Source organism: Palaemon carinicauda, chromosome 1, assembly GCF_036898095.1.
Source record: "Palaemon carinicauda isolate YSFRI2023 chromosome 1, ASM3689809v2, whole genome shotgun sequence".
Lineage (NCBI taxonomy): Eukaryota > Metazoa > Arthropoda > Malacostraca > Decapoda > Palaemonidae > Palaemon > Palaemon carinicauda.
This window is the reverse complement of record NC_090725.1, coordinates 303,303,311-303,326,301: the sequence shown is the minus strand read 5'-3', so window position 1 is coordinate 303,326,301 and position 22,991 is coordinate 303,303,311. Positions and strand designations below refer to the sequence as shown.

Below are 22,991 nucleotides of genomic sequence, written 5' to 3'. Positions count from 1 at the left end.
GTGATATATATATATATATGTGTGTGTGTGTGTGTGTGTGTGTGTGTGTTGACAGTTCGGTGAGAAATGTGATGTTGGTAGAACTCTAGGCATAGCTTTGGCTCGATTCATATTGATTATTGTACAACTACAGTTTAGTTGTCAATTTTCTTCTGGCTCAATTTTACTTATCATCTGAAAGGTGTATAATTGTTTTCAAAGACATTCACCTTTTTTTTTTTAATAAAAGAGTACGTCTACAGGGAAATTTTGGCCTGAGAGAATTTATCCTAAAACATAAACCGTTGAGAGTCGTGAGTCTGAAGTTTCCACTCAGTAGAATTAGAAGTCCCTTTTCAGTCTTCGAAGATGAAGATGAAGAAAAGTCTTGGTCGCGTATATACCTTAAGTAGGCGTCAGTAATCCGGCCAGTACAGTGATTCGTGCTCACACATGAGCCTAGTCATCTCTGGAAGTATAGTTGTCACTGAACCAAGTTCAGGCGTTAGTCACGTGCGCCTTTTATTCTATTGTAACTTGTCTGAGGAGAGAGAGAGAGAGAGAGAGAGAGAGAGAGAGAGAGAGAGAGAGAGAGAGAGAGAGAGAGAATTTTCTTGTTCATTTCCTTAAAGAGAAAGGGACCATGTTTCAACGCGAAAAAAAAATACCATTTTGTTTTTTTTTAAATTATTTTTTTTTCTAATGAACGCCTTTTTTGCAGTTAAAAGACAAACAATCTTTTGGTGTGTCAAACTATTTTTCTAATGAATGAACGCACTTTTTTTTTCAATTAAAAGACATAAATGTATGGCATATATTTTCGAGCTATGTACTTTTTTTAAACGTGTGAAATAAAGTCATATTAAGGACAGGCACGAATATCAATGCCGGCCAATTTTACAGTGTTGTCTTTTCAACCAATGTCTCCGAACTAGATTTGGACAGGGCACCAGCCACCCGTTGAGATACTACCACTAGAGAGTTATTTGGCCCTCTGACTGGCCAGATGATACTACATTGGACCATTCTGGTGACAGCTTAGTTTCTATTGCCTACCCACACACTTCGAATAGTCTGGCCTATTCTTTACACAGTCTCCCCTTTCCTCATACATCTGATAACACCAAGATAACCAAAAATTTCTTCTTCACTCAAGGGGTTACCTACTGCACTGTAATGGTTCAGTTTGGTACTTTCCATTTGGCAAGGGCAAAAGAGACTCTTTAGCTATGATAAGCAGCTCTTCTACCAGAATAACATCCCAAAATCAAACTATTGTTCTTTAGTCTTGGGTAGTGGCATAGTCTCTGTACCATGGTCTGGCACTATCTTGGGTTAACATTCTCTTGCTTGAGGGTACAATCAGGCACACTATTCTACTTCTTTCCTCTCCTGTTGGAGCCCTCGGGCTTATAGCATCCTGCTTTTCCAACTGAGACTGTAGCTTAGATAGTCATAATGATGATAAAATTGTATGACTTAATTACTTGTACTTATTCGTCATGTTTAGTTATTTCTTTATATAGAAAATTGAAACAAATTTCTTATATAAAGGTAACACGTTTTTGGTGATTTAGGTATTATTTTTAGAGTTTACAGATCCTTGATATGTTTATGCCACTATAATAGATCAGTCATAATTCCTTTCCTTAGGATAAGATCATTATTTTGATTTGTGGCTGGCAGGTATAGTACGTTTCAGATATTTATATATAGAAATAAATTTCTACCTCATGCTTGGGATCGAACGCTAACCCCTTCTAATGAAAGGCCACGTCGAAACCAACCATGCCATAAAAAAATCGGAAACTAACGCTACCCAGCAGTTCGAGGATTTACCTGGCGAGACATCAGTCTCTTACCAGTGAGTTTTACCCGACTCCCCGGCTCACCACGTGACACAATTGGTAGTAATTAAATCAAATTATCCCTAATGAGTCGATATGGATAAATATCAACACAACATCGTGTTCAAATAGAAATAAATTTCTACCTCATACTTGGGATCGAACGCTAGCCCCTTCTAATGAAAGGCCAGGTCGAAAGGGGCTAGCGTTCGATCCCAAGTATGAGGTAGAAATTTATTTTTATTTGAACACGATGTTGTGTTGATATTTATCCATTTATATATATGTTTGTAAGTAAAAAAAATATTTTTATAAACGTAAAAAGGACGGGCATACACTTTAAATTTGGTTTAAGGGTTGTGGTAGTCTATATTGAAGACATGATCAAGAACGGTAGTTTTTAGTAGTGTCTACACCCTTACTATCTTTGTGATTTAGGGATAGGGGGTGGGGCTGGTGTAACCTATGGGTCTATCTGCTGTAGATTCATCAGCACCCATTGCCTGGTCGCCTACTAGCCTGGGTGAAGGGGGCTGGGGCGCTGATCATGTGTAATACTACTGAATATATGGTAAGTCTCTAAGCCATTGTTCTATCCCTTGCCTCGATCTGCTGTTCATGAACGACCTTCATAAACTAAGAATGGTGCACTCGTTAGAAGTCAGACCTCTTATAATTGAGCTTCAGTGACTACCTAGCTCTTAAGCAAGACGGAATTTATATATTTTCTTGAAAGGATGTGCCCGTAAATTCAGAATAAAATATCTGAAGAAATGCAATCTGCAAGTAGCCTACACCAGAGAACCTACCCATAGTCCAACTTAAGAAATTACAAAGCATGATAAACAAGAGGAGAAAGGCTGATAAAAGAAGTCCCACCCCGAGAAAGGATCACTCCTATACTAATTGAGTTACACTGGCTGCTTATTAAAGTTAGAATAGAGTTTAAAGTAGTTATCAGAACATGACGTCCAAAATATAGAGATTTGCTACACACCGTGCAACCAACGAATCGTGTAGACACGATAACAGTTACATTATTACAACTAAGATGTGTGTCTACGGTAAATTCTAGAGCCTTCAAATATGCTGCTTCAAGACTATAGCCTACTATAAGCTTCCACTAGACACACAAAAGACTGAATATATTAAGGCTTGCCAGAGGAAACTGAAAACTTTCTTGTTTTCTAATTGATTCAATAATGTGGTTTGACAATAAACGTGCAATATGTGATATGAAATGCCTAATGCCTTTAGATGTATACGATGAAATAATTGTAAGTGAAGGTTCTGTAGAGAGTACGGTTCCCCTGCAGTATATGTTCAGAAAAGCAGCCCTTTAAGTAATCACGCAGTACTGCTCACTGAGAAAATCGATATTGCAAGTAAGTTCTGAATTTCATATATATCCCTCGTAGAAAATTTAAATCTCACTTGTCTATCCCATATAGATGAGGATCTGATACAAACATCTTTGTTGTCATGATTTGATCTTTTGAATAATCGTTTCAGTTGCCGTATAGCCCAAGTAAGTCATTTTCTTTAAGGACAGAAAAGATGTAACTATGATTAGAACTTTTGTGAAAACATTGAATTGGACTTATTGAACCAGATGCAGAATTAAAATGAACAAGGTTTAACGACATGAACATGTTTGTCTTTCAGTGTTCAAATGTGGCCTAATGTATTAAACGTTGCATACCGCTTTAGCTGGAAATTATCTTGATGAAACTTTTAATTCCCTGAGTTATTAACTGAATCAACCACTGTAACTCTCTTATTACAATTTACACCAAGTAGGCTACAACGTAATAACATTACCTACCTTACAGCCTGCTTTCCTGGCCCCATCACTATAGGATTTTATCAGTTTATCGTATGCATTCTTAGATATTTTGCATATCAAACTGCGTAGTTTATTTTTATTGTAGTGTTACAATAAAACAACAAGATTGATAAGGGGTTTTTCACCCACCCTGACTTATTACTGGTCAAATTGACAGACTTTGACAACAGAATATATTTGTCATATATCAGTGAACTTAAGATTTTCATTAGGACTGTTGTTTAAGGTCAAGGGAAAGAATAATGGAATTTATAACTATAGTTTTTAGACGTTTTGCACTATTTTATTAATTGGTGGAGTACCAGCAAATTAATTTTGCAGAGTAAGCAAGCAATTTGAGACCAGGAGGACCCAGGCTTCTCATTCTTGAGTAAGCTTTCGAACATGGGCAAACATCAATATGCCTACTTTACTTTTACTTTAGTTTTACGGGTTTATTTCTCGCCGTCCATCAGACACTAAAAGTCTGATCAGGCAGGCCTTGGTGTGTGAAAAATAATGACTTTCCAGTTAATATTTTGCTCTGCATCTTATCAGCTATTTCGCTAGCATTTGTATTCAGGCTTAATAGTTTTCAGGTCACTATTATAACACTTTCTAAATAGTACTTTACAATGTAAAATATAGTTCTGAAGAAAATGGCTCCTGATTATAGTGGAAAAAAAATCAGCCTACCATGTAATGAGTGTGGATAGAGCTATAGTAAAATAAAGGAGTTCATGTATTTATATAGTTTAAACTACATTGCTCTGATTTGTACTTGTTTTTGTATCTCTGGCCATACGCTGGATTTTGTATAAGTCGTATTATTACTTTATCACCTATTTGTCAAAGAAAGAATCTCCAAGTGTAGGATTATCTTGCTAGTTTAGAGGAATATAAAAAAATTCATCATAACCATGCATTAATTTTTCATAAGATTTATTTTGAATTGTATAAAATGGAAAATATAATTTTGTAACCAATACCGGCATTTAAAGATAAAAACTATAGTGGATAATATGATTACTGGGTTTAACAGTTTAACCTGATGAAAGTCGACGTTTAATGTAATAAACAAACGTAACACAATATGCTTGAAAATCACTAAAAGTATAAGAGCCTTTGAATCTTAAGTTATAATAGCTCTCAATGAAAAGACCTATAGCTTATAAATATATAATGAAAAAGAAATAAATACTAATTTCGGAGTTATTTAATTAACTTTTTAAATGTATAAAAAATAATTATAAGCATTTATAAAACTAAATTTACCCTATAATCTGGAAACTTATATTTGAGACATTACTTTTACTTACCACATTGTTGTTGACAGTCGGTTCCATTGTGCGGTATTCGTCGACTTCTTGTTGTCGTAACGAAACTGAGCAAGAACTTCCCTCCGTTTACTTCGTCAAAACAACTCGAGAACTTCATTTTCACAATGGCTGTATCGTTCGCAAGTCAACCCGATTATATGAGGGATCCAAGGAAACATCATTTCTCCCCATACGCAGACAATGGAGGGTAAGCTGTATTATTACTTAGGTTATTCTTAGCTAAATGGTTCAATGTCACTTGACTATAATGCCGCATAATTATTCGGCAAAATTACAAACATAGTACACCTTAATTGTAGGCTATTAAAATGGGAAATATTGGTAAATTCTAGAAATTATATTTGGGTCATAACTTCAAAGATCTCAGTATTGATAATGTTTCTTTAAATATGTATGACTCTTTCAAAATTTTAGGTGTGATTCTCGACAGTAAATTTACTTTTGAGAAACATATAAGGTCTGTGTCTTCTTCAATTGCACAAAAAATTGGCTTATTGAGAAAGTCTTTTAAGATATTCGGTGATCAATCTATTCTGAAGAAGTGTTTTAATTCTTTTATTCTACCTTGTTTTGAGTATTGTTCTCCGGTCTGGTCTTCAGCTGCTGATTCTCATCTTAATTTGTTGGACAGAAACTTACGGTCTATTAAATTTCTTATTCCTGATCTAAATATTAATCTTTGGCACCGTCGTTCAATTAGTTCATTATGCATGTTGCATAAGATTTTTCATAACTCAGACTATCCTTTACATTCAGATCTCCCTGGACAATTCTATCCTGTTCGTAATACTAGGCAGGCAGTTAATTCTAATAGCCAGGCCTTCTCCATCATAAGACTCAATATTACGCAGTACTCTAGAAGTTTTATTCCAGCTGTTACCAAGTTGTGGAATGATCTTCCTAATCGGGTTGTTGAATCAGTAGAACTTCAAAAGTTCAAAGTTGGAGCAAATGCTTTTTTGTTGACCAGACGGACATGAGTCTTTTTATAGTTTATATATGACATTTTTGTTGTTGACATTGTTAATAGTTTATATATGATATATCTCTTTTGACATTACTTTTTTTAGAATGATTTATTGTTAATTTGTTTTCTTCAGTTATTTATTTCCTTATTTCCTTTCCTCACTGGGCTATTTTTCCCTATTGGAGCCCCTGGGCTTATAGCATCTTGCTTTTCCAATTAGGGTTGTAGCTTGGATAGTAATAATAATAATAATAAGCAAACAATACGACAGTCTATGGGATTTCCCAAAGGGGGAACATTACCCCCCCCCCCCCCCCCCGTAGCTAATACGGGGACCCTTTGTATATCAGCGGCCAGTTCCTCTCGTGTGGACAAAAACTAACCTAAACTTTACCCCCCTAACCTACAAGCCGTATACTTACCTAAGGGGGCTTACGGCCCCTTCCCCCCCTTACACTGCCGTATTCTAAGGTAGCTGTAATCATACGTAGAGACATAGGTAAGGTGGCCGCTATCATACATACACTCCCTAATGAAGTAAGGATATGGCTCTTAGGTTAGGTGGGATCCTCATGGTTGGTGTTTTATTGTTTATTTTCCTTTTAAAATAATTTTTCTGTCAGTTTTTGAAGTCTTACGCCATTTCTGTCCCAATGAACTACGAAGGCTTCAGCATATATCACCGTGTTTACCATTCATTTCCATATACAAGAGCTAAAACTCATCTTTTTCTAATGAATGACCTAGTATTCTACACTGTCTACTAGCTTCCTGAAAGAAAGACTCGTAGTTGCACCAATTATCAATTATTCCGTCTGCCGTCCTTTTTGCTGTAGTAAAAAACCGTCTGAATGCTGATCTCCGGTTAATGAACTGGCATTCTACACGGTATGAACACTAATGGGGTTGCCCATGAATGACAGGCAAGAGACAAAGACAATATCCTAGGGACTGACTCGCTGCAGGAAAGCTACATGCTACAGAAAGTTTGAAATTGGACACAGAATCCTACAAACATTCATAAGGTCTTAATAATACTTCTGTAATGGCAATTCTGCCCTAAACCCAAACCCCAGTTTCCTTAATCGTTTCCTTGACCAGTAACTCGGCGATTTTCATAATTTTAGGATAAACTCTAAATTCAGCTTTGATACAAGTACAACCCACCATACGGAAATTCTGCGTCCTAACAATCACTTAGGCTTCTGATCTTCCTGAATGGGTAAATTCCTGATCATATATTTTCAATGATAAAAAACAACTAAATCAGTTTAAGATGTAAACCAATGTATTATCTTGATTGATCTTACCGTACTCGATGACACTGAATCCGAATTCATTTGGTTCTAGGAATTTGAGCCTTTTCAAACATGAGTGATTGGTGGTAGGTGGAGCATCACATGAAAGGGTCTTGGGTGGATGAGTTTAGGCTAGCAGAGGGAAAATTGAGTTAAAGATAAATTGAATATTCTTAATGAAGAATATATAAAATTATCCTGGTGTATTTAAAGGTGCTTTGAATGATTAGGATGGAAATACTTTGTTGAAATATAAAATTTTCAATATTAAACTTAGCCGGTGATTATATAAGCTGCAACTCTGTTGCTCGACAGAAAACTCTACGTTCAAAATACGCCAGCGATCGCCATCTGTCGAGCAGGTACTCAGTACTCAATGTAAACACAGAACCAATTTTCTCTGTCGGGCTACCGGCAAGACCTACTAATTCGCTGTTACTAACTGGATTTGTTTTCACAACTATTTGGTGAAGTACACTATTCTAGTTTTGAGCTTTCGCTATGCAGGTGTTTTATCTTCATCTCAAAACTTGAACTCGTTTTGGATAGATTTAATTATGGTGACTAAGAGAGTATGGACTCTCTTTCACTTTTAAATGGCCGACCCTTCCCTTAGACGGAAGTGTGTTTAGGTTTTTAGTAATTTTGCTTAACACGTTATAGATCTATATATTTTATATCTTTCCGCCTTTATTAGGCCTCTTCGATTAACTTTCCATTTATTATAAACATATAAAAATAATTTTTGTTTTGTTTATATGCGACCTTTCCTGATAGTAGGCGGTCCTAACTTGGAACCGAAGTTAATCAACGTTGAGCCCGTTATATCGTATTTAGCCTTTAAAGAATTTAAAACTTTTTAAATTTAATGTTTTATGAAAGAATTTCTTTGATAGTCTTCGTACTGTTTTCAAAGATGAACTACGTTTAGTTTTTTTAGACTACGCAGTTGTTGACGTTCAGGACGTTCAACATGCGCTCTATCGTTATGATAGAGAGAGAGTGTATCACGGTTTCACTTTGCAGTAAGAGTAAATCGATTCTGACGTTTTGTTCTTTCTTTCTTAGCTTAAATGTTTTAAATTCTAAATTAAAGGAACTTTTTATTTGGAAAACCTTTCAGTTTTTTCTTTTAGTCAAATAACATGTTTTTTTTTTTGACGATATATAATTGGGCTCTTCTCTTAGGTGCGAAATCAAGAGAGAAAGAGAGAGAGAGATAGAGACGGAGGGAGAGAGAGGAGAGAAAACGTTCCGTTCAAGCGGGTAACGTTGTTCTCGTGTTACTCTCGTCCCTAGTCGCTGTACGGGGAAGAAGGTAAGACGTTTCTGGGGTTTTATTCTTGTCCCCAGGCTATGTGCGGTGAGAGATTGTAAACGTAGTTTATTTGAACTAGTGTTTAGTCTCTTTCTCAGCCACTGAATTTTTTATCTTTATATATGTTTTCTGTTTTTTGCTAGTATTAATGAGCTGCATTATACGACTGATTTCGCAATTACTACCTTTTAATGAAGGGTAGAATTGCGTGTTTCAGGTAGAAATCAGTAAAAGTTTCGATTTCAGTGAAATAAGTGCAAAACAGAAAATCGATAAAGTGATATGCGCAAAGTGTTACAGTGTTGCGTCCGAGGGTTCGTCTGTTCGTGCCTGTCGTTCACCTAGTCCGGGACCTCTTGCAAGCTCCCAAGCCCAGGGGAGAAGTAATGTCGAACGACTTATGGGTTCGAGAGGCCTTGATCAACGAACAGACGTTTTTTCCCTCCGTGGTTTCGGGCGTATCTACCCAAGATCGCCCCACCCACACAAAGACGAGAGAGCCCATTTATTTCTCGTCTGCGGAAGAGGTTTCTCGTAAGAAACCATGGACCAAGGTCTCGCGGCTTATTAAGCGCAAGTCGGTCCCTTCCGCGCAAGTCCAACGGCCCAGTTGTAGCCACTGGGTCAGTTCGGACTCGCTGCAGTCTTCCGACGACTGCTCACCTCCTAAGAGAGGCAAAGCGGTACCGCATCAGGCAGTCACACCGTCTGTTGCCGCACCTGCTCCTGTAGACCCTAAGTGGTCTTTGCTGCAGACCATGCAGTCTCAGTTAACGTCATTGATGCGGGACTTTCGTGCGGAGAAGGTTGACACTGCACCAACCTCTAGCCTACAACGGTTGTGCGTCCTGTGGACGCTGAGGCGACCTTCTGCCGCACTCCAGCTGAGAGAGTCCCGCCACCCATGCGTTCCAGTGTACCCTGCCAGCCGCATGTTGACGTTCAGTAACGCACGTAACCTTCCGTTGACGTTCGAGAGGTACAACAACAGTCTAAGTTGTTTTGTTTTGACGCGGTGCGTCAACCTCCGCATTCTAGAGTTGTTTTGACTGCTCAGTCTAGACAGTCAAAGCAGTCTCGAGTGGACACTGTATGTCCTCACGCACCTGTTGTGGTTGACAGTTCAGTTGTTGACAGTTCACAGACTGTCAAGCAGTTACATGACGTTGCCTTCTGGTCTGCTACTAATGCACCAGTGAGAGACTCACTGAGGTAACCTAGCTTTTATCGGACAAGGTTCCTGTAGATGAGGAAGTTGCTGTTCTCCCTCCTACTGATATTCCCTTGAGGACTCTGTCATTTGGAGAGGAGCCTTAAGCTGCTTAGCCTCCTATGGACTTTAATTAAATCATGATGATTTTTTAAGGATCTTCGTCCGGATCTTGTAACTGCTGCTCCTCGTTCGCCTAAACGTCAGAACTTACACTAGGCCTAGCTACTTCGAAGCCGTTGTTTTTAAGCTAGTGCTCTCTCGCTCTCCTAGAGAGCGTTACGTTGGCTAGGCGACTGGTTTTTGCACCAGGAGGAGTTTTAGGGATACAGCCTTTGATTTCCCTTCTTTTACACTGGCTTATAGAGCGAGAGTCTGATAGGACACGAGAGAAGTTCTCGGCTTGGGAGTTCATGCCTCTGCCCAGATAGACTTCTCAATTCTGGTAGACTCGCCCTGGCGCCTAGCCAGGAGACGCTCCAAGTTGTTTACAGGTCAACTTCTCAACTTTTGTCGAGCCTTTGAAGTTTTGCTGTACTATTATGTCACACATAACAAGGCTTTCAGGGATGGTAAATGGTTCCGCCTCAGTCGCTAACCCCGTCTGTTGCCACACCTGCTCCCGTAGACCCTAAATGGGCTTTGCTGCAAGACATGCAGTCCAAGCTTGCGTCCTTGATAGAGGACTTAAATGCGGAGAAGAACCTTCTGGCCAACAACCTTCCAACCGGTCGGTTGTGCGCCCTGTTGACGCTGAGGTAACCTACTCGCGTCTGCCAGTTGAGGTGGTTCCTCCTTCTGGCCAACAACCTTCCAACCGGTTGGTTGTGCGCCCTGTTGACGCTGAGGTAACCTACTCGCGTCTGCCAGTTGAGGTGGTTCCTCCTCCTGGCCAACAACCTTCCAACCGGTCGGTTGTGCGCCCTGTTGACGCTGAGGTAACCTACTCGCGTCTGCCAGTTGAGGTGGTTCCTCCACCGATGCGACCCAGTGTGGGTTGCCAGTCGCACGTTGACGTTAAGCGACGCTCGGAGGTGGTTGTTGACGTTCAGGACGTTCAACAACCAGCAGAGGTGACTTGTTGTGACGCAGTGCGTCAACCTCAGCAACCCGGTAGGGTGTTGACTGCACAACCCAGACAGTCTAGACAGTTTCGGGTTGACGCTGTACTTCCTCGCGCACCCATGGTTGTTGACAGTTCACAGACTGTGCAGCAGTTCCATGATATTGCGTCCGGCTCCGTCACGCATCCACCAGTGCGACCGGATTCAGCGAGTCAGACGTTGCCCACTCCGTTGCCGTTTCCTCATCAGTTTCGGATGAGGAACCCTCTGATGAGGACGTTGCTGAACAAGACATTCAGATGGGGTGCGACATTAGACGGTCGGGAATGCTCGGGATTATGGAACTCGAGTCAAAGGACAATGCATTTCAACTGCAAGGAGCTACTGGCAGTACATCTGACCTGGAAAAGCTTCAGGTCTCTCCTTCAAGGCAAAGTGGTGGAGGTGAACTCGGACAACACCACGGCTTTGGCGTACATCTCCAAGCAAGGAGAGACCTACTCTCTGACATTGTACGAGATCGCAAGGGACCTCCTCACCTGGTCAAAAGGTCTAGACATATCACTAGTAACGAGGTTCATCCAAGGCAACTTGAATGTCATGGCAGATTGTCTCAGTCGGAAGGGACAAATAATTCCAACAGAATGGACCCTCCACAAGGATGTATGCAAGAGACTTTGGGCCACCTGGGGCCAGCCAACCATAGATCTCTTCGCAACCTCGATGACCAAGAGGCTCCCAATATTTTGCTCACCAATCCCGGACCCAGCAGCAGTTCATATAGATGCCTTTCTACTAGATTGGTCACATCTAGATCTATATGCATTCCCTCCGTTCAAGATTGTCAACAAGGTACTGCAGAAGTTCGCCTCTCACGAAGGGACAAGGTTGACGCTAGTTGCTTCCCTCTGGCCCGCGAGAGAATGGTTCACCGAGGTACTTCGATGGCTAGTAGACGTTCCCAGAACACTTCCCCTAAGGGTGGACCTTCTACGTCAGCCACGCGTAAAGAAGGTACACCAAGGCCTCCACGCTCTTCGTCTGACTGCCTTCAGACTATCGAAAGACTCTCGAGAGCTAGAGGCTTTTCGAAGGAGGCGGCCAGAGCGATTGCTAGAGCAAGGAGAACATCCACCCTTAGAGTCTACCAATCGAAGTGGGAAATCTTCCGAACTGGTGCAAGTCAGTATCCGTATCCTCGACCAGTACCTCTGTAACTCAAATAGCTGACTTCCTCTTATATCTGAGGAAAGAACGATCTCTTTCAGCTCCCACTATCAAGGGTTACAGAAGCATGTTGGCATCAGTCTTCCGTCACAGAGGCTTAGATCTTTCCAACAATAAAGATCTACAGGACCTCCTTAAGTCTTTTGAGACCACGAAGGAGCGTCGTTTGGTTACACCTGGTTGGAATTTAGACGTGGTACTAAGATTCCTTATGTCAGACAGGTTCGAACCGCTACAATCAGCCTCCCTGAAAGATCTCACCTTAAAGACTCTTTTCCTGGTATGCTTAGCCACAGCTAAAAGAGTCAGTGAGATTCATGCCTTCAGCAAGAACATCGGATTCTCATCCGAAACGGCTACATGTTCTACAACTTGGTTTTCTAGCCAAAAACGAGCTGCCTTCTCGGCCTTGGCCAATATCGTTCGATATTCCAAACTTATCGTATGGTTAGAAATGAACTAGAGAGAGTCTTATGTCCTGTAAGAGCTCTTAAGTTCTATTTAAAACGAACTAAACCTTTACGAGGCCCGTCTGAAGCTTTATGGTGTTCAGTTAAGAAACCATCTTTGCCTATGTCAAAGAATGCTTTATCCTATTTTATCAGACTGTTAATACGAGAAGCTCATTCCCATCTGAATGAGGAAGACCAAGCTTTGCTGAAGGTAAGGACACACGAAGTTAGAGCTGTCGCAACTTCCGTGGCCTTTAAACAAAATAGATCTCTGCAAAGTATAATCGACGCAACCTATTGGAAAAGCAAGTCAGTATTCGCGTCTTTTTATCTTAAGAATGTCCAGTCTCTTTACGAGAACTGCTACACTCTGGGACCATTCGTAGCAACGAGTGCAGTAGTGGGTGAGGGCTCAACCACTACAATTCCCTAATTCCATAACCTTTTTAATCTTTCTCTTGAAATGTTTTATTATTGTTTTTTGGGTTGTCCGGAAGGCTAAGAAGCCTTTCGCATCCTACTTGATTTGGCGGGTGGTCAAAGTCATTTCTTGAGAAGCGCCTAGATTAGAGGTTTTGATGAGGTCCTGTTGTATGGGTTGCAACCCTTGATACTTCAGATCCTAGGGGTCGCTCAGCATCCTAAGAGGATCGCGAGGCTCCGTAAGGAAGACGTACTTAAAAAGGCAGAGTAATTGTTCAAGTCGACTTCCTTACCAGGTACTTATTTATTTTATGTTTGTTATTTTGAATAACTGCTAAAATGAAATACAAAATACTTAGCTCATAATAATGTAAACAAGTAATGCTGGTCTCTACCCACCCCCCTGGGTGTGAATCAGCTTATATAATCACCGGCTAAGTTTAATATTGAAAAATGTTATTTTTATTAATAAAATAAATTTTTGAATATACTTACCCGGTGATTATATATTAAAGGACCCTCCCTTCCTCCCCAATAGAGACCCAGTGGACCGAGGAGAAAATTGGTTCTGTGTTTACATTGAGTACTGAGTACCTGCTCGACAGATGGCGCTGTTGATGTACACCCCCTACCTGCATAGCGATCGCTGGCGTATTTTGAACGTAGAGTTTTCTGTCGAGCAACAGAGTTGCAGCTTATATAATCACCGGGTAAGTATATTCAAAAATTTATTTTATTAATAAAAATAACATTTTTCAGATTATAGACTTTTTAAAAATCTAGAAGTTATAACTATAAATCTATGTTTGTTCCTATACATAATACAAACCTTCTACCTTTAATAGGAGTAAGATTTCGCAAAGCCGGAAACATGCTGAGCTTTATTTATATTATGCAAAAATAACCGACTGCCCGGTTGCGGGCAAACCAGTAGTTCTACCTTCACTTTTAATTTCAGTCACCAGAAAGTTCACATACTTCTTGGTATTCCTGTTGGAGATTTCTAATCGGTCTGCTTTTTCATTACTGATTGTGTGCTTTTAATTGCTCGAGTGATGTCGGCTCTTTCGTTAGACGTGTGACTGTCCTAACAAACCTGATAAGGGCTGTGGCTGGTACATGAGCAGATCTGATGTCAACCCCAATCAACTTTGCAGCTACTGCAGGCATAACTGTGCTTATGAATCCCCCTGGTCTGAGTGGAGGAAGTGGCCTCTGGTGCAGTTGTCTGAGTTTGCTAAGAAGAAAAAGAAGAAATCAAAGAGGGATTCTTCAGACTCAATTTTGGGTACACACAAGCTGATACCCAAGAAACTCTATTTTTTTCATCCTTCCTTCAGGTTCAAAGGCTGCTGCATGCTCGTCTCCCTATCCTTTCAAGGTGGTGTCCGTCAGAGGAAGTCCCTGCCATTCCCTTAGGGATTTCTTTTGAATGAGACAGCAGTATTGCCTTTATCTAGCTAAGTTAATACCCATTGCTTCTGTCCAAAGTTCTCCCACTGTTCTATTGGGTGACGACCCTCTCAAGGACCTGGAACTGGGTCTGCTGTCACCCACTCTTGGAATTGATGGTGCTCCATCTGTGAAGAAACACCTGGAGGTTCTAGCAGCCTCTAGATCTTGGAAGTGTTCGCGCCCTATTACTGTTCCCATTCTGCCTGCGGAGGAGAGCAGGGAGGTGACGCACCTGGATGTGTCCGTTGTTGTTGTTGCAGATGAATCTCTGCCAATTGCTGAGGGTCTGTCTGCTGTTAAATTCTCAATCTCTGAAGGAAATACAGTATGTGATTGCTCGTCATCACCTGGTTTGTCTGTTCCTGCACCTTTTTCCCCCTGCTGAGGTGCTGCCTACCTTAAGGAAGAGGAGGAGGAGTTTCCTGAGGCACATGATGACTAACTTGGAAAAGTTTCTTGAGATGTCTCCAGGTTCCGTTGCATAGTTTTGTGGGAGGAGTAACATTTTACCGAAACCTTCCACTTGGGTAAGTGTCAAAGTATGAGATTCAAGTTTTAAGCCCCTTGACTCAAGTAGCAAGTCTTGCAAGGGGAAAACTTGTTAAGACAGTTAGGTACACTCTAGGCCCTCTCCTGGCTCAATATCTCCATCCCCATACGCCACCTAGACAAACAAAGAAAATTCTCCCAAGATATCTGATTCTGATCTTGACTGGTGCAAACAAAGAATGCCTTCCCCCTGCGTCTGCACAAAAAAGGTTAGTCTTTCAAAGTGCTTTTTAACGCCATTCCAGAGGAGATGGTTCGCCCCCAAGATCTGAGCAGGTGCGTGCAAGGCTTGAGGACTGCTCTGAAACTCCCGTGGTCAGAACTGGCCTGGGAAGCAATGGCCAGCCTTGATGCGCAGGTATCCAGATGGAGTAATTTTCTGAAGCTAGCCTATCAAACATAATCCTAACTCCCAGCACTTTCAAGACAACGTAAATTCTACATCATGGAGGAGGCCGTCCCTTCACCTCTTCAATTGACGCAGCCTTCGCAATACTAACTCTGAGGACTGTAGTTGAAAGGCAACTCTGGTTGGACCACTGGTCGGTAACAAGGGTTTACTTCGCTTGTAAAGATCTGTCAATCCCTGAGAACAAAAAGAAGTTTATGGACCTTTTTTGTCAGGGGCAAAGGCAATCACTTTCCTAGACTATCAGTCAGTGAACCAGAGAACTAACGGAGTACTCAAAAGAAGAGATGCAGTAGCACCAGATAGAGCAAAGGAAAGCATTGCTGTTAAGAAGTATCCCAATCAGTCAGAGCTCAGCTCTATTTCCTCCAGAAGAAGTAGAAAGATTGGTAGAAAAGTGGAGGAAGACGAACCAGTTGTCCTTTTTCCAGTGTCGTAACTTTTAAGAAGTCTGGGACTTCAAGTGAAATTTCTAAGACTAAAGTATCAACTCTCCATAAGTTGTCCTTAAAGAAAGTTCCCATGACTTCACTTCCAGCTTGAGGTCCAATATGCTAGCAGCTTCCTCCTCCAGGGCCTGTAGAGTCCATTTTATCCCTTTTGCACCCTGTAAAGGACAGCCCAGAAGGGGAAGAGGCAGGAGATACACCAGAGGGTGCTATTGAAGGCAGTCCTCTCGTTCCTCTGCCACGACTGGCAGGATGCTCAGCAAGCTTAAGGGCAAAGTGGTAGTATTACAGAGCAGAGGAGTGGACGGTAAACGGTCTTTGGGATGGTTATTGCCACCTATATATTGGTTTTCATCTTCCCCTCAATTGGACTGACATGTTAGTCTCATAAGCTGAATTTGCAAAGAAAGAAAAAAAATAAATAAATATATACCAATGAGAGGTGAAAATGCGGGACTAAAGTGCACTAGAATGTATGCAAACCCTTTTCTTAATGCTTATACATTTGGACAACTTACCCTATACAGAGATATAAGGTTTTCTATCACCAATTCCCTTTTATTCTTGATATGAGCATAACCTAATACCTCTGACATCTACATGGTCAGACCTTTAGGAGGTTGGCAGGAATCATCAGCTTTGCAAGACCAGGTGATCTGACATTCCTATGAAAATTAAACCTGCCAGATTTGGTTCATAGGGACTTCCTCCTAAGGATAAGTCTCCTTTTAGAGCACGATTGTTTATATTCGTGCAGGAAGAGTTCACAAATTTTTTAAGTAATTTCTTTTAAACTACTGTATACAAACCTGAGTCTATTAACCCCTTTACCCCCAGGCTCTCTGGAAATTTCCACCCCTTAACCCCCAAGGGGTTATCTTTTCCCCAGCACATTTTGCAGTAATTTTTTTTTAAATTGCTCTAACAGCCTTAATTTTTGTCATAGAGAGGTCAGGTTGGTCTCATTCTCTTGGAAAATGCCTGAATTTTCTCAAAAAATTATCAAAAATATGAAAAAAATTTTATAGCATTTTTTTGCAAGGACGTACCGGTACGTCCATGGAGGTAAAGGGATGAGTTTTGTGAAACGTACCAGTACGTCCTTTGGGCGTAAAAGGGTTAAGTTAACTAACAGGTGGTCCTTCTTCCCTGCCACCTGCTGGTAGTTATAACTACCTCGTTAAATTCTAATGACTTTCCGCTTAATTGAATCATGTTCCTATTAAAGGACTTGTGTGGGTATATTAAGTTAGATTCATTTGGCTGGTTAATCTCCTTCATGTTAACCCTGGATAGGTACGGTCCTCGGACACCCCTTTAAGGGTATACTCGGACGCGAACGACCCCGACGCCAAAAAAAAATTCTTGAAAAATCAGTTTTTGCAGTAACCTCCTTTTTTCTTTTGCCAAAAAAAACTTCAATGAATGCTTAAAACAACTGTAAAGATAAATACTACTCATCTGCAGAAAAACTATTTATTATAAATATTTTAAAAAATTAAGTAGAAAAAAAAAAAGACCTGACATAAAAATTCATAAAAAAAAAGTTTATACATATATACACAAATCCTTTTAGGAATTGATTCTTGAATGTTTAGGACACATCTTGATGTATTTTGGATGAAGTCAGACCCATGGAGGTGAAGATCTGAAATGAGAAAAAAAGGGTAACTTTTTTTGGCCAAAAAAAATTGTCCAAATTTCATGAATTTTTTTGGGTACCCAAATGAAATAGGAAGTGGCTAATTTTTTTAGGGAATAAACATATGTTATCCTAAAATAGAAATATGTAAAAAAATCTTCATTATTTTGTAAATTACATTTATATCAGGGGCCATATCTAAAGGTAATTTTTTGAGTACTTGGAAATTTCGTAAAAAAATACATATATTTAATATATAATATGATATTTATGCAGGTAAAAATATACGAAAATATCACAAATTCTATAGGGAACAAGAATATATATAGATAGGGCAGCTTACGCTTCGGATATGTCCACAAAATGGCCGCCAACCACACTGACTCAGACTCCCTAATCTGCCACTTGAAATGTAGGAAGGGTATGTCAATTTCAAGGTGTTATTTACTAATCTAATTATTATTGGATATGCATAAAAATTGTATGGTGGGTTGCTGGATAATTGTCGATTATTTTACGACTATAAAATTAAAATTCTGACCCAAAAAATTTTTTTTGAAGGGAAATAAAATCGAAAAAAAAAATGTAAAACAATATTTTTCTAAAAAAATTTGATGATATTCAATCAAAAAAAAAGTAAACAAAATTTTCCGACAAATAAACATCTAGAGGAATCATTACTCTGTGATAGTTCCTTAGTACGTAGTAATTTTGAAAGAATTGGGAAAAAACGAAAAAATGGCAATCACCGGAAAATCGAACACATACCTATATATACGCCATATCTGGCTAAAAAAAAGATAGGCATGGGTAGCCAGATCATCTAGAAACACTTTCCAACACTATAAAAATATAAGTTTTGCGACACTACTTGCCAATTCCTTACGGTAACATGACTAAGCAAAAAAATGCAAAACAAATAAAAAGGAGCACTCGTGGAAAAATGGCCATTCTAATATACGGCATTTCAGAAAAAAAAAATTTCAGCCACGTGCTAGGCAAACCATCAAGGCATATTTTCCGACAAATAAACATATAAATGAAATATTACTCTATGATAGTTCCTTAGTACGTAGTAATTTTGAAAGAAATGGGAAAAAACGAAAAAATGGCAATCACAGGAAAATCGAACACATACTTATATATACGCCATATCTGGCTAAAAAAAAAATAGGCATGGGTAGCCAGATCATCTAGAAACACTTTCCAACACTATAAAAATATAAGTTTTGCGACACTACTTGCCAATTCCTTACGGTAACATGACTAAGCAAAAAAATGCAAAACAAATAAAAAGGAGCACTCGTGGAAAAATGGCCATTCTAATATACGGCATTTCAGAAAAAAAAAATTTCAGCCACGTGCTAGGCAAACCATCAAGGCATATTTTCCGACAAATAAACATATAAATGAAATATTACTCTGTGATAGTTCCTTAGTACGTAGTAATTTTGAAAGAAATGGGAAAAAACGAAAAAATGGCAATCACAGGAAAATCGAACACATACTTATATATACGCCATATCTGGCTAAAAAAAAATAGGCATGGGTAGCCAGATCATCTAGAAACACTTTCCAACACTATAAAAATATAAGTTTTGCGACACTACTTGCCAATTCCTTACGGTAACATGACTAAGCAAAAAAATGCAAAACAATTAAAAAGGGGCACTCGCGGAAAAATGCCCAACATTCTAATATACGGCATCTCAGATAAAAAAAAAAGACATGCACGTGTTAGCCCAACCATCAAGGCACACTTTCTAACACATAAACATGAAAAAAAATCAATAATATACGGCAATTCCTTACTACGTAGTAAATTTTTACAAATATTGAAAAAAAAAACAGAAATTGGCAACCGCAGTTAAATACCCAATATACCAATAACTACGTCGTATCTGACAAAAACAAAATCACGCATGGGTAGCCAGATCATCTAGACACACTTTCCAACATTAAAAAAACAAAAGTTTTACGACACTATTTCGCAATATCTTACGGAAAAATGACTTGGCAAAAAAATTAAAAAAAATTAAAAAGGGACACTCGCGGTAAAATGCCCGACATTCTAATATACGACATCTCAGATAAAAAAAAAGACATGCACGTGTTAGCCCAACCATCAAGGCACACTTTCTAACACATAAACATGAAAAAAAAATGAATAATATACGGCAATTCCTTACTACGTAGTAATTTTTACAAATATTGAAAAAAAAACAGAAATTGGTAACCGCATTTAAATACCCAATATACCAATAACTACGTCGTATCTGACAAAAACAAAGTCATGCATGGGTAGCCAGATCATCTAGACACACTTTCCAACACTAAACAAGCAAAAGTTTTACGACACTATTTGGCAATATCTTACGGAAAAATGACTTGGCAAAAAAATGAAAAAAAATGAAAAAGGGGCACTCGCGGTAAAATGGTCCTCGTGGTGATGAACGACATTTTAACTAAAAAAAAAAACATGCACATGGTAGCCAAACAATCCACCAAGACTTTCCACAACTGATAACCTATACAAGTTGCACCATTCTACGACAATTTCATAATACGTAATAACTTTGATAATTATGCAAACTACCTCAGAAGGGTAAACTCGGACGCGAACGACCCCGACGCGTCTCAGAAATCGGGGAAGGAGTACAGCTACAGCAAAGCACATCTGGACACTACTAGAGCGTGTAGGGGAGACACCTCCTGCAGGTCGATCACCCACAAATTCAGTCACGGGGGTGAGTCACGTGAGAAAAACCTGTTTTTTTTTGACGCTCGGGGTCGCAAACGACCCACCGTACCTATCCAGGGTTAATGAAAAATTATATAATTTTATATCTATCATTATAAACATTTGAGGCTTTCCTTTTACTTATATGTTCAGTCAGAAAATTATATACAAATTATCTGAACTATAAGATATCAACAATATTTATCTTTTTACTCTGTATGGCTGATTTTTCTGATTGACGTAAGGTATATATAATTCTATTGTCTCTAGCATTATATGGTGGGGTTGTACATTGTTTTTCAAGAATATTATGACTATTATGGTCACTATAATACTGTATAGTAAATGCATACCTCACTAAGTGAGATCTATGGAAACAAGAGAATATTAAGTTTTCTCTGATTAAAAACTTTTATTACTTTCAGAACCACAGTAGCCATAGCTGGTGATGATTTCGTGATGGTGGCAAGCGATACCCGTTTATCAAGAGGGTTCAGTATTTTTAGCCGCGAACAGAGTAAAGTGTTTGGCCTAACATCAAAAACAATGTTGGCATCAACTGGTTGCTGGGCTGATGTACTTACCCTCAACAAAGTCTTACAAGCCAGACTTACAGTAAGTAAAAGTATAAAGAGAATTTTTAATAGCTTTTATATAACGGATCAGTGGCGCTATGAGCTATGGGAGCGTGATTTCTTTTTAATGAATAACTTACGAATGGAATACCAGTCGATTTAGCCTATTGTCCTTGAGATATTTTATATTTGGTAGTATTTTAGACTTGGTAACTTCAGTGATACCTATCATTGATTGTGCTGTATGCTTTAAGTACAAGCTTCAATAGCAGGAGATAAAAAATTTGTATTTTAAGATTTAATTCACAACTAACATCAGTGTTTAACAAAGAATCATTGAAAAGGTAGAGCAGGCAGTGCCCTTGTGAATTATGTACATATATAAAAGGGACTTTTTGGTGATAAAATAAAATGTTTTCATCAAAAAACTTTAAAATGTGAAATATACAGTATACACTCTCCTAAAAAAAATATTCTCAATGTCCAAAATTCTAAGCCAGAGGTTGTGAGTCACGCCCCTTAATAAGGCCATTTCAAAAAGGTTCTATAAGATTTCCCTAGACATAACATTTCAAGGCTAGTTTGTTTAACATTAACTGAAAATCATTGTGTTCTATACTTTTAAAATTTCTAATGACCCAGTTAATTTTGAAAGCTGTGATGTACTGTATTTTTTATCCATGTTGTATTAGAAATATATTGTTACTTGATTTATATCATTTGATACTAATTTCAGATGTATTCCCATGAACATCATGATGTAATGTCAACAACGGCAATTGCTCAGCTGCTCTCAACAATGCTTTATTGGAAGAGATTCTTCCCATATTATGTTTCCAACATCTTAGCTGGCCTGGATGAAGAAGGTTAGTATTATATGAGGATTTGCATGTAAATAATGTTGTATAGTTATAGAGCATTTGTTAATGACATTGTTTTAAAAAATGTACAAAATTAATTTCTGCTTGCCTTATATTTTTGATGGGACATTTGGAACCTTGACTTTTGATAATCTTTTTAACCCTGATGGCTGCATGGTGGAGTATTTTTAAATCCTTGCTAAGAGGTAGGGCCTTACTAACAAGATATAATTGTTCTAAAACCTATCCTGAAAATATATGCTAACACCTTGGTGTGTTTGGAGTCTAGGGATAATAATCAAATCATTGTGTTCATAATTCACTCATAATATTCACTGTAGATGTTTGTGTTTGGCTGACTCAATATATCTGGGTAGTAGGTTGGCCCAGGCACCAGCCATCCAATGAGATACTACCAGCAGTGTTATTGGGTCCTTTGACTGGCCAGACTGTACTACCATTGGATCCCTCTCTCTGGCTATGGCTCATTTCATCTTTCCCTACACATACACAGAATAGTCTGGTCTATTCTTTACACGTTTTCCTCTTTCCTCGTACACTTGACAACACTGAAGTTACCAAACTATTTTTCTTCTTTCAAGAGGTTAATTACTGCACTAATTGTTCAAAGGCCACTTTCCTCTTGGTAAGGGTATAAGAGACTCTTTAGCTATGGTAAGCAGCTCTTGTAGGAGAGGGTCACTCCAAAATGAAACCATTGTTCTCTAGTCTTGGGTAGTGCCATAGCCTCTGTGCCATGATCTTCCACTGTCTTGGTTAGAGACCTCTTGTGCGAGGGTACGCTCGGGCACACTATTCTTTTTTTCTCTTCCTCTCGTTATTTTGAAATTTTTATCTTCTTGTTATTTTTAGGTTTTTATAGTTTATATATGAAAAATTTATTTCCTTTCCTCACTGGGCTATTTACCCTGTTGGAGCCCTTGGTCTTATAGCATCCTGCTTTTCCAACTAGGGTTGTAGCTTAGCAAGTTGTAATAATAATAGAATATGTTTTTGAATCTGCCATTTACACTTCTCAATCCCTTTTCCAGCAAAATATGGAGTCGTTCTATTTGTTCCAACACGGAGTACTTACCTCGAACTACTTTCTTAGGAGGATCTGGGATCTCCTCATTAACCGACCAAGAATTTTGCGTAGTTCCCCCTCTCTCCGCTACCTTGTTGGGGCGCTCCGGGGCAGAAGGATACTCTCCCCCGGGCGACTCAGGGTCAGCGCGAGGCAGCGCTGCTAGGTCTGAGTCGTCATTAAGCATCTGGTCGCGGTGTAGATATCATCTCGCCACTCTCACTTATCCCGTCTGATCACATTGTGTACCACGCGTTCCTTTGTGTTCCTCATCC

General features: G+C 39.2%; 1 protein-coding gene across 1 annotated transcript in view; it reads left to right on the top strand.

The window, feature by feature from the left end:
* Nucleotides 1-2,344: 2,344 nt before the first annotated feature.
* The window catches only part of Prosbeta6 (proteasome beta6 subunit), a 27,749-nt gene continuing 7,102 nt past the window's right edge, over nucleotides 2,345-22,991 (top strand). Inside the window, exons 1-4 of the mRNA XM_068393177.1 lie at nucleotides 2,345-2,397; nucleotides 4,988-5,178; nucleotides 20,620-20,809; nucleotides 21,506-21,635. Coding sequence (XP_068249278.1) covers nucleotides 2,374-2,397; nucleotides 4,988-5,178; nucleotides 20,620-20,809; nucleotides 21,506-21,635 — 535 coding nt within the window. The 5' untranslated portion in view covers nucleotides 2,345-2,373. The remainder of the gene's footprint in view (nucleotides 2,398-4,987; nucleotides 5,179-20,619; nucleotides 20,810-21,505; nucleotides 21,636-22,991) is intronic.